General features: G+C 47.5%; 1 protein-coding gene across 1 annotated transcript in view; it reads left to right on the forward strand.

The window, feature by feature from the left end:
- The window catches only part of LOC148146821 (microtubule-actin cross-linking factor 1, isoforms 6/7-like), a 99,574-nt gene extending 87,861 nt beyond the window's left edge, over window positions 1–11,713 (forward strand). Inside the window, exons 11-13 of the mRNA XM_087996941.1 lie at window positions 5,893–5,994; window positions 10,279–10,449; window positions 11,573–11,713. Of these exons, the coding sequence (XP_087853067.1) occupies window positions 5,893–5,994; window positions 10,279–10,449; window positions 11,573–11,713 (414 nt within the window). The remainder of the gene's footprint in view (window positions 1–5,892; window positions 5,995–10,278; window positions 10,450–11,572) is intronic.
- Window positions 11,714–16,732: the final 5,019 nt, after the last annotated feature.

Consider the following 16,732-nt stretch of genomic DNA (forward strand, 5'->3'; position numbering starts at 1 on the left):
TAACTCTTGCCCAGTGGTATACACCTGTCCCTTTCTATCACTAAAGTAAACATAACAGAATTGTGATCGCTATCACCAAAGTGCTCACCTACTTCCAAGTCTAACACCTGGCCGGGCTCATTACCCAGTGCCAAATTTAAAGTGGCTTTGCCCCTACTTGGCCTGTCTACATACATTCCTGAAGAAGGGCATATGCCTGAAACGTCGATTCTCCTGTTCCCTGGATGCTGCCTGACCTGCTGCGCTTTTCCAGCAACACATTTTCGGCCCTGTCTACATACTGCGTCAGGAAGCCGTCCTGCACACGCTGGACAAAAACTGGCCCATCTATAGTACTTGTACTGTAGTGATCCCAGTCAATATTTGGAAAGTTGAAGCCCCCATGACAATTACTCTGTCTCTCTCACTCCTATTGAGAATCATCTTTGCTATCCTTTCCTCTCATGTCTACTCCATCTTTCAATAAAATCAAGGCTTCTCTGATTGGTTACTCAAATCCACATTGCCGCCTACTCCTGATAACCTTTCACCCCCTTGTTTAACAAGAATCTCTCCACCTCGGCCTTCAAAATATTCAAGGACTCTGTTTCCGCAACTTTTTTTGCAGAGTTCCAAAGACTCATGACCTTCTGAAAAAAATGTTTTTACCTCATCTGTTTTAACCAGGTGAACTCTGAGATTTAAACAGTGACGCTTAGTTTTAGATTCTCCCACAGGAGGAAGCATCCCATCCTCATCCACCTGGTCAAGACTCCTCAGAGTTTCCTAATTAAGTTGCCTCTTAATTTCCTAACCTTCAACAGATACAAGACCAGCCTGATTCCAGGGATTAATCTGATAAACCTTCTCTGAACTGCCCCACACACATTTACATCCTTCCTTATTTAAGGAGACCAGTAGTCTCCTCTTCATTGGGGAGACCGGACGCCTCCTAGCAGAGCGCTTTAGGGAACATCTCCGAGACACCCACACCAATCAACCACACCGCCCCGTGGCCCAACATTTCAACTCCCCCTCCCACTCTGCCGAGGACATGGAGGTCCTGGGACTCCTTCACCGCCGCTCCCTCACCACCAGACCCCTGGAGGAAGAATGCCTCATCTTCCACCTCAGAACACTTCAACCCCAGGGCATCAATGTGGACTTCAACAGTTTCCTCATTTCCCCTTCCCCCACCTCACCCTGGTTCCAAACTTCCAGCTCAGTACTGTCCCCATGACTTGTCCGGACTTGTCCTACCTACCTATCTCCTTTTCCACCTATCCACTCCACCCTCTCCTCCCTGACCTATCACCTTCATCCCCTCCCCCACTCACCTATTGTACTCTATGCTACTCTCTCCCCACCCCCACCCTCCTCTAGCTTATCTCTCCACGCTTCAGGCTCACTGCCTTTATTCCTGATGAAGGGCTTTTGCCCGAAACGTCGATTTTACTGCTCCTCAGATGCTGCCTAAACTGCTGTGCTCTTCCAGCACCACTGATCCAGAATCTGGTTTCCAGCATCTGCAGTCATTGTTTTTACCTAAGGGAACACTTAGAACATACATAAAACAGTACAGTGCAGTACAGGCCTTTCGGCCCTCAATGTGGTGCTGACATTTTATCCTATTCTCAGATCAGACTAGCCGACATTCTCTTAATTTTACTGTCATCCGTCTACCTATCCAAGAGTCGCTTAAATGTCCCTCATGTCTCTGACTGTACTCCCACTGCTGGCAGTACATTCCACACACCCACCACTCTCTGTGTAAAGAACCTACCTCTGACATCTCTCCTAAACCTTCCTCTAATCACCTTAAAATTACATCCCCGATTTCTGACTTCACCACCCTTTCAGGGTGATTTCTAGACTCAGTCCATCCTTAGAGTGAAAAATCCCTCTTGAACTCTCTCCTTAACCTTATACCTCTTACCTGGAACCTTTGCCCCCTGATTATTGCCTTCTCTACCGATGAGAGAAGTGATATCATATCCATGGTATTAATACCCCTCACAATCTTGTACATCTCCATCAGATCCTCTCTCAACCTTCACTGTTCCAATGAAACATCCTCGGCCTCTCCAATCATTCCTTTATGGCTCAGAGCCTCCGGCCCAGGGAACATCCTGGTGAATCTCCTATGTATCCCCTTGTGTGCTCTCACATCCTTCTGGTAGTGTGGGGACCAGAATTATACACAGTACTCCAGCTGTAGCCTAACCAGTGTTTTATATAAAGAAGAATAAAGGGAAAAAAAGAACAATACAGCACAAGGACAGGCCCTTCGGCCTACCAAGACTGCACCAACACATGACACCTTCCCAAACTCAAAACCTTTTGCCTCCACACGGTCCGTATCCCTCTCGTTCCTGCCTATTCATGTATCTGTCAAGATGCCTCCAAAATGCCTTGATCATACCTGCCTCCACCACCATCTCTGGCAGCACTTTCCAGAGTCCTACCACTCTCAACATAAAACCTTCTCTTCCAAATCATTTATATATTAATCCCTGTGAAACCACTGGTCAGAGATCTCCAGTCAGAAACACACCCTTCCACCACTACTCTCTGTTGTCTATGACTAAGCCAGTGCTGTATCCATCTTACCAGTTCATCATGGATCCCATGTGACTTCACCTTTTGTATGAGCCTTCCATGAGGACAACATCCACTGCCCTTCCCTCATCAATCATTTATCTCACACCCTCAAAAAACTCAAATCATGTTTGTGAGACACGACCTTCCCTGTACATAGCAATGCTGCCTATCACGAAAAAGTCTGAAAAGTTCCAGAGACGTAGAGGAAAGGATTGCAAAGATGATTCCAGAAAGGAGTGAGAGTGACAGGGGAGTTGTTATGGGGGCTTTTAACTTTCCAAATATTGACTGGAAATATTATAGTTCAAGTACTTTAGATGGGTCAGGTTTTGACCAACGTGAGCAGGAGGGTTTCCTGACACAGTATGTAGACAGGCCAACAAGGGGCGAGGCCACTTTGGATTTGGTACTGGGTAATGAACCCAGCCAGGTGTTAGGTTTGTAGGTAGGTGAGCACTTTGGTGATAGTAACCACAATTCAGTTATGTTTACTTTAGTGATGGAAAGTGATAGGTATATATCACAGGGCAAGAGTTGTAGCTGGGCGAAAGGCAATTACAATGTGATTAGGCAAGATTTAGGATGCAAAGGATGGGGAAGGAAACTGCAGGGGATGGGCACAACTGAAATGTGGAGCTTATTCAAGGACCAGCTACTGTGGGTCCTTGATAAGTATGTACCAGTCAGGCAGGGAGGAAGTGGTTGAGCGCGGGAGCCGTGCTTTACTAAAGAAGTTAAATCTGTTGTCAAGTGGAAGAAGGTGGCTTATGTTAGGATAAGATGTGAAGGCTCGGTTAGAGCGCTTGAGAGTTACAAGGTAGCCAGGAAAGACCTAAAGAGAGAGCTCAGAAGAGCCAGAAGGAGACATGAGAAGTTGTTGGCAGATAGGATCAAGGTAAACCCTCAACACATGACACCTGTTCTACAGGTATGTCAAGAATAAAAGATTGACCCGGATAAGATTAGGGCTAGTTAAGGACAATAGTGGAAAGTTGTTGTGGATTCCGAAGAGATAGGAGAGGTGCTAAATGAATACCTTTTGTCAGTATAGACACTAGAAAATGACAATGTTGTCGAAGAGAATACTGAGATACAGGCTACTAGACCAGATGGGATTGAGGTTCACAAGGAAGAGGTGTTAGCAATTCTGGAAAGTGTAAAAAACAGGTAAGTCCCCTGGGCCAGATGGGATTTATCCTCAGATTCTCTGGGAAGCCAGGGAGGAGATTGCAGAGCCTTTGGCTTTGATCTTTATGTGGTCATTGTCTACAGGAATAGTGCCAGAAGACTGGAGGATAGCAAATGTGGTTCCCCTGTTCAAGAAGGGGAGTAGAAACAACCCTGGGAATTATAGACCAGTGAGCCTTACTTCGGTTGTGGGTAAAGTGTTGGAAAGAGTTATAAGAGATAGGATTTATAATCATCTAGAAAGGAATAAGTTCATTAGGGATAGTCAACATGATTTCATGAAGGGTAGGTCGTGTCTCACAAACCTTATTGAGCTCTTTGAGAAGGTGACAAAACAGGTGGATGAGGGTAAAGCAGTTGATGTGGTGTATATTGCATGCAATTCTGGTCTCCTTCCTATCGGAAAGATTTTGTGAAACTTGGAAGGGTTCAGAAAAGATTTTCAAGGATGCTGCCAGGGTTAGAGGATTTGAGCTATAAGGAGAAGCTGAACAGGCTGGGGCTGTTTTCCCTGGAGCGTCAGAGGCTGAGGGGTGACCTTATAGAGGTTTATAAAATCATGAGGGGCATGGACAGGATAAATAGACACAGTCTTTTCCCTGGGGTTGGGGAGTCCAGAACTAGAGGGCATAGGTTTAGGGTGACAGGGGCAAGATATAAAAGAAACCTATGGGGCAACTTTTTCATATAGAGGCTGGTATGTGTATGGAATGAGCTGCCAGAGGAACTGGTGGAGGCTGGTACAAATACAACATTTAAAAGGCATCTGGATGGGTATATGAATAGGAAGAGTTTTGAGGGATATGGGGTGAGTGCTAGTAGGTGCGTCTAGATTGGGTTGGGATATCTGGTCGGCATGGGCGGATTGGACTGAAGGGTCTGTTTCCGTGCTGTATATCTCTATGACTCTATGCTTCTATATGGACTTCAGTAAAGCTTTTGTTAAGGATCTCTCCTGTAACTAAAGAGGTTACAAAGATTTCACACAAGGCCCCAGCAATTTCCTCACCTGCCTACCTCAGCATTCAGGGATAGCTGCCATCAGGTCCTGAGGATTTGTCCACTTTAATGCTTTTCAAAACACACACCACCTCCTCCTTCTCTATACTGACATGCCCCAGAGTAACAACATACCCCTCCTGAGACTCACCATCCACCAGGTCCTCAATGGTGAATACCAAGGTGCAAAGTATTCATTAAGAACCTCACCATCTGACTCCATGCGTAAATTCCTCCTCGGTTCTTGACTGGACTGATCTTTTCCCTATTTACCTTTTGCTCCTTATGTATGTATAAAACCTCTTGGAATTTCCCTTAATCCTATTTGCCAAATACATTTCCTGGCCCCTTTTCGCCCTCCCAATTCCTTGTTTGAGTTCTTTCCTGTTCTCTTTGTACACTTTGAGGGCTCTGTCTGTCTCCCGACTCTAACACCTTACATGTCCCTCCTTTCTCTTTTTGACTAAGTTCCCAGTTTCTCTTGTCATCTAAGATTCCGACATGTCAGAGGTGAATTTGTCTTCAGTCGACATTCCCCAGTTTCTGCCTAATTGTGGCCGTTAGTCTTTTCCCAATTTAATACCTGATCCACCTGAGGATCACATGGATTTGAGGTGACTGTCAGGTCAGGCATGATCTTATTGAATGGTGGAGCAGCCTTGAGGGGCTGAGCGGCCTCCTGCTGGATTTCAGATGCCTGTATATATGTGTGCCCTCACAGAATAGAATCATAGAATCCCTACAGTGTGAAAACTGGCCCTTCGCCCCATTGACACTCTGAAAAGTATCCCACCCAAACCCAAGCCCCATTACTCTACACTTACCCCTGACTAATGCACCTAACCTACATCCCTGAACACTACGGGCAATTTCCCACGGCCAATTCACCTGACCTGCACATCTTTGGAATGTGGGAGGAAACCGGAGCACCTGGAGGAAACCCACACAGACACGGGGAGAATGTGCAAACTCCAAACAGACAATCGCCCAAAGCTGGAATTGAACCCGGGTCCCTGGCTCTCTGAGGCAGCAGTGTTAACCACTGAGTCGTCGTGCTGCCCTGATTGGTCCCAGATTGTTTTTCATGGTTTGTTAGTTTGACCCAGTTTTGTTCTTTTCCTGCAGAGGCTGTGGGATTGGCTGATTTCAGCACAGGCAGTAATTTGTGACTGTGACATGAATGGGATGGAACTGGAAGAGGTGAATGAGAGGCTGAGCCAAGTGAAGGTGAGGCAAAATTGGGAAAGTGCCTGTGTTACTCAGAGGAAGGGAATAATGACCCAGGGGCACTGAGGCAGCTTTTCCCATCTTGGTCTGACATTGAAATGTGTCAGATTGGCTTTAGTGAAATTGGTTTTCCTGAACTAGTCTGGATGCCAACTGGGTTGCCACTGGTGCAGGACAAAGGTCTGGATGAAGAACCCAAAAACCTTTACTGCTGTGTCCTTGTGGAAGTGAGGGATTTCAGATCATCCCCAGCTTCAGGCTGCTTTCTGAAAGTTTAATGAATCACCCAGCACCGAGAGTGACAACTAAATGTAAACTATCTCTTTCATAGCAGCAGCTGTGTGAGGGACATTGCCACTTCAATGGTGTCTGGTAAAGCACACATGCTAATCGCTGCTCGGTCACATAGAACGTAAGTATTGTTGAAAAAGACCTTTTTATGGCCTTGACCAATCAGAATCAAATGTAGACAATTCTCAACAAGTCCAGCTCTGTGTCCATTGTACTTGCTGCTCATCAATGAGACCCATGCTTACAGGATGTGAGTGACTGTACTTGTGCCACACTCAGTCAAATGCAGCCTTGATATCAAAGGCTGTCCCTCTCCCCTCCCCTCTGGAATTCAGCTCTTTTGTCCATGTTTGACCCAAGGCTGGAATGAGGTCAGGAGCTGAGTGACCCTGGGGTTACCCACTGAGCAGGTTATTGCTGAGCAGGTGCTGCTTGGTAGCTCTGTTACTGACACCGTCCATCACGCTACTGAGGATCGAGGGGAGACTGATGGGGCAGGAATTGGTCAGGTTGGATTTGTCTTGCTTTTCATGTACAGGACATTCCTGGTTAATTTTCCGCATTGTCAGGTAGATGCCAGTGTTGTAACTCTACATGGAACATGTTGGCTGGGGGTGAGGCAAGTTCTGGAGTATAAGCTTTCAATACTATTGCTGGAATGTTATAGTGCTACCCCTGGCATGTCCCCTGCACTCCCCATTGAACCAGGGTTGATCCCCTGGCTTGATGATAATGGGTGAGTGGGGGATATGCCGGGCCATGAGGTTACAGATTGTGCTGGAGTTCAGTTCTGCCGTTGATGGCCCACAGTGCCTCATGGATGCCCACCCTTGAGCTCCTCGATCAGTTTGAAGTCTGACCCATTTAGCACAGTGATGGTGCCACACAACACACTGGAGGGGATTCTCAATGTGAAGGTGGGACTTTGTCTCCACACGGACTGTGTGGTGGTCATTCTTACCGATACTGTCATGGACAGATACATCTGCAGCCGGCAGATTGGTAAGGATGAGGTCAAGTATGTTTTTCCCTCTTGTTGGTTCCCTCCCCACCTGCTGCAGACCCAGTGCAGCAGCTCTGTCCTTTAGGACCTGACCAATTCAATCAGGAATACTGCTGCCGAGACACTCTTGGTTTTGGACATTGAAATCCCCCACCCGAAGTATATTCTGTGATCTTGCCATCCTCCCTCAAAGTGTTGTTCAACATGGAGGATACCGATTCATCAGCCGAGGGAGGGCGGTATGTGGTGATCAGCAGGAGGTTTCCTTGCCCTTGTTTAACCTGAAACAGTGAGACTTCCTGGGGTCCGGAGTCAATGTTGAGGACTCCCAGGGTAATTCCCTCCCGACTGTATCCCACTGTGGAGCCCTGTCTGCTGGGTCTGTCCTGCCGGTGGGACAGGACATATCCAGGGATGGGGATGGTGGGGCCTGGGACATTGCTGTGAGGTTATGATGCCGTGAGTATGACTGTGTCAGGCTGTTGCTTGGCTAGGCTGTGAGACAGCTCTCCCAGTGTTGGCACCAGCCCCCGGATGTTAATGAGGGGACCTTTGCAGGATTATAGAGTCATAGAGATGGACAGCATGGAAACAGACCCTTCGGTCCAACCCGTCCATGCCGACCAGATATCCCAACCCAATCTAGTCCTACCTGCCAGCACCCGGCCCATATCCCTCCAAACCCTTCCTATTCATATACCCATCCAAATGCCTCTTAAATGTTGCAATTGTACCAGCCTCCACCACTTCCTCTGGCAGCTCATTCCATACACGTACCACCCTCTGCGTGAAAAAGGTGCCCCTTAGATCTCTTTTATATCTTTCCCCTCTCACCCTAAACCCATGCCCTCTAGTTCTGGACTCCCCGACCCCAGGGAAAAGACTTTGCCTATTTACCCTATCCATGCCCCTCATGATTTTGTAAACTTCGATAAGGTCACCCCTCAGCCTCTGACACTCCAGGGAAAACAGCCCCAGCCTGTTCAGCCTCTCCCTATAGCTCAAACCCCCAACCCTGGCAACATCCTTGTAAATCTTTTCTGAATCCTTTCAAGTTTCACAACATCTTTCCGATAGGAAGGAGACCAGAATTACACGCAATATTCCAACAGTGGCCTAACCACTGTCCGGTACAGCCGTAACATGACATCCCAACTCCTGTACTCAATACTCTGACCAATAAAGGAAAGCATACCCAAACATCGCCTTCACTATCCTATCTACCTGCGACTCCACTTTCAAGGAGATATGAACCTGCACTCCAAGGTCTCTTTGTTGAGCAACACTCCCTAGGACCTTACCATTAAGTGTATAAATCCTGCTCAAGCTTACTTTCCCAAAATGCAGCACATTGCATTTATCTAAATTAAACTCCATCTGCCACTTCTCAGCCCATTGGCCCATCTGGTCCAGATCTTGTTGTAATCTGAGGTAACCCTCTTCGCTGTCCACTACACCTCCAATTTTGGAGTCATTTGTAAACTTACTAACTGTACCTCTTACGCTCACATCCAAATCATTATTGTAAATGACAAAAAGTAGAGGGCCCAGCACCGATCCTTGTGGCACTCCACTGGTCACAGGCCTCCAGTCTGAAAAACAACCCTCCACCATCACTCTCTGTCTTCTACCTTTGAGCCAGTTCTGTATCCAAATGGCTAGTTCTCCCTGTATTCCATGAGATCTGGCGTTGCTAATCAGTTTCCCATGGGGAACCTTGTCGAACGCCTTACTGAAGTCCATATAGATCACATCTACTTGTTATGGCTGGTTTTGCCATTGTCTTCCGGTGCCAAGGTCGATGCCAGGTGATCCGTCTGGTTTCATGTCATAGAGTTATAGAGTCATAGAGATGTGCAGCATGGAAACAGACCCTTCGGTCCAAACCGTCCATGTCACGATTGATACAACTGAATGCCTTTCCTGGCCATTTCAGAGGGGCAACTGAGAGCCAACCACATTGCTATAGGTCTAGAGTCACATGTAGGCCAGACCAGGTGAGGATGGCAGATTTCTTTCCCTGAAGGTCTTTCATGGACCAGATGGTATTTTCCCAACATTTGATGACAGTTTCATGGTCACAATCACTGAGATCAGTTGTAGATTCCAGATTTATTAAGTGCTTTTCAATTCCACCAGCCCCCATGTTTCAATTCAAGCCCCAGATTTCAGACATTAGCCTGGGTTTCTAGCCCAGTGACATTATTGTTATGCCATGTTGACCTCCCATTTTCTCATTTCTCTCTGGACACCCACATTTGCAAGATTCATGTTTTTTTTTTAATCATTTCCACTTGTACAACAGCCTCAGTCTTCTGCACATTATCCTGGGTCTGCCAGCCTGTGGCTAACTCACTGAAGCTGTTTGTATCTTACAGCCGCATGTGTCCTTCCACACAGCTTCCTGATCCACCCAGGTTTGTAACATTAACAAATGTTGATATTTACACCCTACCTCTGAACCTAAGTCACTAATTTGTTGCTCTCCTCTCTCTCCCCCTCCCCCACACTTTCTCCACTCCTGCCTTCCTCCCACTCTCTCCCCCTCTTTACTCCCCACCTCCTCTTTCCCCATTCTCTCTCCTCTATGCCACCCCCACTCTCTACCCCTCACCCCCCTTCCAATCTCTCCCACACTTGTCTCTCCCCATCTCTCCCAATCCTCTCTCTCCCTCCTTTCTCTCTCCTTAATGTCTCCACTCTCTCCCCCTTCCATTAACTCCTCACACTATCTACTCCTCTCTCTTAACCTCCCAATATCTCCCTTTCTTTCTCTCCTCCTTCATCTCCCCCTGTCTCTATCTCTGTCTGTCTCCCCTTCCATTATCTCATTTTCTCTCCCTCCATTTCTCCCTCTCTCCTTCCCCACTTTCCCCTCCCTCTCTCTCCCTTCTCCCAGCTGCACCTCTGCCATCCCCCCATCTCCTTTTTTCTCCCTTCCCTTCTCCCTCCCTACTCCCCCTATCCTCTCTTGGACTACTTCTCTGCAGGAGTTGATGAGTGATCTCTATCTGCAGAAGTTAGAGGTGGAGACCCTTACTCATCACTCTCAGTCTTTCACTCGCCGATTGCCAGTTCCTGAGCGAGAGCTGATTGAGGGGCTCTTGCAGGACTATCGAGAACGCTGGGAGAAGCTGGAGAGAGAATTAGTCAGTAAACAGGTAAGGGGGATTCACATTAGAGAGGGAACAGTGGATGTTCCTGGTGGAATAGGGGGTGTTCCTGGAGAAATGGAAGATGTTTCAGAAGGAATGGGGGATGGTCCATTAGAGAATGGAAGATATTAGAACCACAGAATGGTATAGCACGGAAGGGATCCATTCGGCCCAACTTGTCCAAGCCAACCCAAAGACCCCGAGATGTCCTTTCTAATTTCATCTTGCTGCACATGGCAACTTACAACATTTTAAAGTTCAGAACCAGGAACGTTTTCAAAAAGTTTAGTGCCTCAACACAGGCAGCCAATTCCAGGCACCTACCATGTTCTCTACATGGCACGGTGGCTCAGTGGTTAGCACTGTTGCCTCACAGCACCAGGAACCTGAATTTGATTCCAGCTTTGGGTAACTGTCTGTGGAGTTTGCACACTCTGCCTGTGTCTGCGTGGGTTTCTTCCCACAATCCAGAGCTGGACAGGTTATGTGGATTAGCCATGTTAAATTGCCCCACTGTCCTGTGGACATATTGACCAAACAACCTCACCTCCCCATGGCCGAACACGTCAACTCCCCCCTCCACCCTCAACCAACTCCCCCAAGGACATGCAGGTCCTGGGCCTCCTCTGCCACCAAACCCTAACCATCCGACGCCTGGAGGAAGAATGTCTCATCTTCCGCCTTGGGACCCTCCAACCATACGGGAACAATGTGGATTTCTTCATCTCCCCTCCCCCCACCTGGTCAGCATGGATGCGTTGGACCGAAGGGTCTGTTTCCGTGCTGTATGACTCCACGCTCGTGTTGGCATGTGGCACTGGGAGTAATCCTGAGGTTTGAGGTCCTGTATTTTAATTTGTCTCCTAACTTCCTCGATTCAGCTGTCGAGTCCTCATCCCTGTGTTTGGTGGTTGATACCTCTGTGTGTACCACCACCAGACTGTTCAACCTCCTGCTCCAGAATGTCTTGCAGCCACTCTGAGACATCCCTGACCAGAACACTATGATATTCGAGAGGAGATAGAGGAGAATCCAGAGCGATTGGTGAGAGGGTGGGCGGGGGGGGCGGGTAGCGGTGACTGAAATGGAATGAGGAATCCAACTTCAGACTTTTGTCCTTTGATTGCAGCATGAGTTAGAAAAGACGTTGCTGAGTCTTGGACATTTCCAACCAGCTCTCCAGCAGACTCTGACATGGCTGATAACTACCCAGGAGTTACTGGATCAACAACGATGCCCCAGCATTGATCTCCACACCTGTGAGATATAGCTAGCAAAACTTCGGGTCAGTTCGATAGATCTATAATAGATCAATATAATCTTTACAGGTGGCACAGTGGTTAGCACTGCTGCCTCACAGCGCCAGAGACCCAGGTTCAATTCCCGCCTCAGGCAACTGACTGTGTGGAGTTTGCACATTCTCCCTGTGTCTGTGTGGGTTTTCTCTGGGTGCTCTGGTTTCCTCCCACAGTCCAAAAATGTGCAAGTTAGGTGAATTGGCCATGCTAAATTGCCCATTGTGTTAGGTGAAGGGATAAATGTAGGGGAATGGGTCTGGGAGGGTTGCTCTTCAGAGGGTCAGTGTGGACTTGTTGGGCCGAAGGGCCTGTTTTCACACTGTAAGTAATCTAATAAGATCATAGACATAAGACACAGGACCAGAAAGTAGGCCATTCAGCCCATCAAATCTGCTCTGCCATTCAATCATGGTAGATATGTTTCTTGACTCCATTCTCCCTCTTTCTCTCTGTAACCTTTGATCCCCTTGATACTCAGGAACCTTTCTATCTCAGTCTTAAATATACTCCATGACCTGGCCATCACAGCATTCTGTGGAGTGAATTCCATAGACTCCCCACTCTCTGGCTGAAGACGTTTCTCCTGATCTCTATTCTAAAAGGGTCTTCCCTTTACTCTAAGGCTATGCCCTTGGGTCCGAGTCTCTCCTACCAATGGAAACATCTTGCCAAAATCATCTGTTTTGTCAACATCATTCAGTATTCTGTATGTTTCAATGAGATCCGACCTCATCCTTCTAATGTCCATTGAGTGTAAACCCAGAGTCCTCAAATGTTCCTCATTTGTGAACCTTTTCATTCCTGGGACCGTTCTCATGAACCACCTCTGAACATGCTCCAGGGCCAGTACGTCCTTCCTGAGATATGGGCCCCAAAACTGCACATAATATTCCAAATGGGGTCTGGCCAGAGCTTTATAGAGCCTCAGAAGTACATCCCTGCTTTTATATTTAAATCCTTTCAAAATAAATGCCATAATTGCATTTGCCTTCCTATCTACTGACTCAACCCGCAAGTTTACCTTGAGAGAATCCTGGACTAGAACTCCCAAGTCTCTTTGCACTTCAGATTTCTGAATTTTCTCCCCCATTTAGAAAATAGTCCACGCCTCCATTCTTCCGACCAAAGTGCATCACCTCACACTTCCCCACGTTGTCCTCCATCTGCCACTTCTTTGCCCACTCTCCTATCCTGTCCAAATCCTTCTGCAGCCTCCCCACCTCCTCAATGCTACCTGTCCCTCTACCCACCTTTGTATTGTCTGCAAACGTGGCCAGAATGCCCTCAGCTCCTTCATCTTGATCGTTATTGTATAAAGTGAAAGGTTGTGGTCCCAACACTGAGCCTTGTGGAACACCACTTGTCACCGGCTGCAATCCTGAGAAGGACCCTTTTATCCCAGTCTCTGTTTTCTGCCTGACAGCCCAGCTTCTATCTGTGCTAGCACCTTGCCCCTAACACCATGGGCACTTAGCTTACTCAGTAGCGTCCTGTACGGCACCTTGTCGAAGGTTTCCTGAAGTCCAGGTAGATAACATCCATTAGCTCTCCTTGGTCTAACCTGCTCATTACTTCCTCAAAGAATTCTAGCAGATCTGTCAGGTGTGACCTCCCCTTGATGAAACAATGTGGACTTTGCCGTATTTTACCGTACATTTCCAAGTATTCAGAAATCCTCTTCCTCACAATGAATTCCAGGATCTTACCCATGATCAAGGTTAGGCTAATCAGTCTGTAATTTTCTATCTTTTGTCTTACTCCCTTTTTAAACAGGGGTGTCATGTTAGCGATTTTCCAGTTGTCTGGGACCCTCCCTGATTCTAGCGATTCCTGAAAGATCACCACTAACTCCTCCGTTATCTCTTCAGCTATGTCCCTGAGAACTCTGGGCTGTAGCCCATCTGCTCCAGGTGATTTATCCACCTTCAGGCCATTCAGTTTTTCTAGCACCTTCTCCTTGGTGATGGCCACCAGACTCAGCTCTGACCCCTCACTCTCTTGAATTTTTGGGATATTACTCCAGTCTTCCACCATGAAGACTGACCCAAAATAATTATTCAGTCCCTCAGCCATTTCCTTGTTCCCCCACTACTATCTCTCCAGTGGCACTTCCAACAACCCAATGTCCACTTTTGCCTCTCTCTATATATCTAAAGAAACTCTTACAGTCTTCCTTTATATTACTGGCTACCTTACCCTCATATTGAATCTTCTTGGTCTTTGTAAGCTTCCAAATCCTCTGGTTTCCCACTGCCCTTCACCACATTATATGCTTTCCCTTTTGTTTTTATGCTGACCCTGACTTCCCTGGTCAGCCAGGGTTGCCTCATCCTCCCAGTACCTTGCTTCCTTTTCCTCAGGATGAATCCCTGCTGTGTCTCCTGAATTACTCCCAGAAGCTCCTGCCATTGTTAACCTGCATCAGCTTTTAGAGTCCGACACCCCCTTGGTCTTTACTGAGGATCTATGCTCCAGAACTTGCCGCTTCCCTCGCCAAGTTGTTCCAGTACAGCTACAACACTGATATCACCCCAACATTGTTGAAAATTGCCCAGGTTTATCCTGTACGTAAAAGGCAGGGCAAATCCAACCCAGCCATCAGTCTCCTCTTGATCCTCAGTAACGTGATGAACAGTGTCATTAACAGTGCTATCAAGCAGCACCTGCTCATTGAGGCCCAGTTTGGGTTCCACTCAGCTCCTGACCTTATTGCAACTTTGGTTCAAAGCGTTTTAACTTATTCATCGGTGAGATGTGCTGTTGGGGTGGCTGGTCAGCATTTATTGCCCATCACAAGTTGCCCTTGAGAAGGTGGTGATGAGCTGTCAATATGGACGAAACAGCAAAAGTTCAGAAGTGAGGTGAGAGTGACAGCTCTTGACATCAAGGCTGCATTTGACCGAGTGTGTCATCAAGGAGCCCTGGCAAAACTGGACTCAATGGAAATCAGGGTCAAACTGTCTGACTGGAATCATACCTGACACATAGCAAGATGGTCATAATTGTTGTAGGTCAGTCATCTCAGCTCCAGGACACCTCTGCAGGGGTTTCTCAGGGTAGTGTCCTAGGCCCAACCGTCTTCAGTTGCTTCATCAATGACCTTCCCTCCAGCATAAGGTCAGAGGTGGGGATGTTCGCTGATGATTGTACAGTGTTCAGCACCATTCGCAACTCCTCAGATACTGAAACAGTCCGTGTTCAAATGCAACAAGATCTAGACAATCTCCAGGCTTGGGCTGACAAGTGACAAGTAACATTCATGCCACAGAAATCGTCATCTCCAATAAGGGGCAATCTAACCACCACCCCTTGACAATCAATGGTGTTACCATCACTGAATCCCCCACGATTAACATCCTGAGGGTTACTATTGACCAGAAATTCAACTAGACTCACCATAAAAACACAGTGGCTACAACAGCAGGTCAGAGGCTGGGAATACTGCAGCGAGTAACTCACCTCTTGACTCCCCAGAGCCTGCCCACCATCTACAAGGCACAAGGCAGTAGGGTGATGGAATACTCCCCACTTGCCTGGATGGGGGCAGCTCCAACAACACTCAAGGAGCTTGACACCATCCAGGACAAAGCAGCCCCCACTTGATTGGCACCACATTCACAAACACCCACTCCCTCCCCCACCGACGCTCAGTAGCAGCAGTGTGTACTGTCTACAAGATGCACTGAAGAAACCCACCAAAGATCCTCACACAGCACCTTCTAAACCCACAGCCACTTCCATTTAGAAGGACAAGGGCAGCAGATCTATGGGAACACCACCATCAGCAAGTTCCCTTCCAAGCCCCTCACCATTCTGACTTGGAAATATATCACCGTTCATTCACTGGGTCAAAATCTGGAATTTGTCCCCTAATGGCATTCCGAGTCTATTTACAGCACATGAACTGCAGCAGCTCAAGGCGGCAGCTCACGCCCACTTTATAGAGTCAGAGAGTCATACAGGTAAAAACAATGACTGCAAATGCTGGAAACCAGATTCTGGATCAGTGGTGCTGGAAGAGCACAGCAGTTCAGGCAGTATCCTCTCGTTGGATGCTGCCTGAACTGCTGTGCTCTTCCAGCACCACTGATCCAGAATCAGAGAGTCATACAGCACAGAAACCTTTTGTCTGACTCATCCATTCTCACCAGACATCCTAATCTCTTCTAATCATTTGCCAGCATTTAGCCAATATCCCTCTAAATCTTTCCTATTAATGTACACATCCAGATGCTTTTTAAATGTTGTAACTGTACACACCTTGACCATTTCCTCTGGCAGCTCGTTCCATACACACACCACCCTCTGTGTTTAAAAAGGTTACCCCTCATGTCCCTTTTAAATCCCGCCCCTCTCACCCTAGTTCTGGATTCCCCCCTATCCCAGGGAGAAGACTTTGTCTATTTATCCTATCCATGCCCCTCATGATTTTATAAACCTCTATAATGTCACCCCTCAGCCTCCAACGCTCCAGGGAAAACAGCCCCAGCCTGTTCAGCCTCTCCCTATAGCTCAAATCCTCCAATCCTGGCAATGTCCTTAAATCTTTTTTGCACTCTCTCAAGTTTAACAACTTTAATTGGTAATGAGTTGAAGGGTTATGGGCAGAAGACAGGAGAATGGGGGTGAGGGGTATATCAGCCATGATCGAATGGCACAGCAGACTCAATGGGTCAAATGGCCTAATTCTGCACCTATAACTTATGAGCTGTTTGTGCAGCAACACTCCCCAGGACCCCACTATTAAGTGTATAAGGAGAAAGTGAGGCCTGCAGACGCTGGAGATCAGAGTCGAGAGCGCGGTGCTGGAAAAGCACAGCAGGTCAGGCAGCATCCAAGGAGCAGGAGAATCGACATTTCGGGCAAAAGCCCTTCATCAGGAATGAGGGATGAAGACAAACTATTCCTGATGAAGGGCTCCTGCCCGAAACGTCGATTCTCCTGCTCCTCGGATGCTGCCTGACCTGCTGTGCTTTTCCAGCAACACACTC

Source organism: Chiloscyllium plagiosum, unplaced genomic scaffold (genome assembly GCF_037043375.1).
Source record: "Chiloscyllium plagiosum isolate Xiang-an unplaced genomic scaffold, Cpla_swu_hap1 HiC_scaffold_19, whole genome shotgun sequence".
NCBI classification, from domain to species: domain Eukaryota; kingdom Metazoa; phylum Chordata; class Chondrichthyes; order Orectolobiformes; family Hemiscylliidae; genus Chiloscyllium; species Chiloscyllium plagiosum.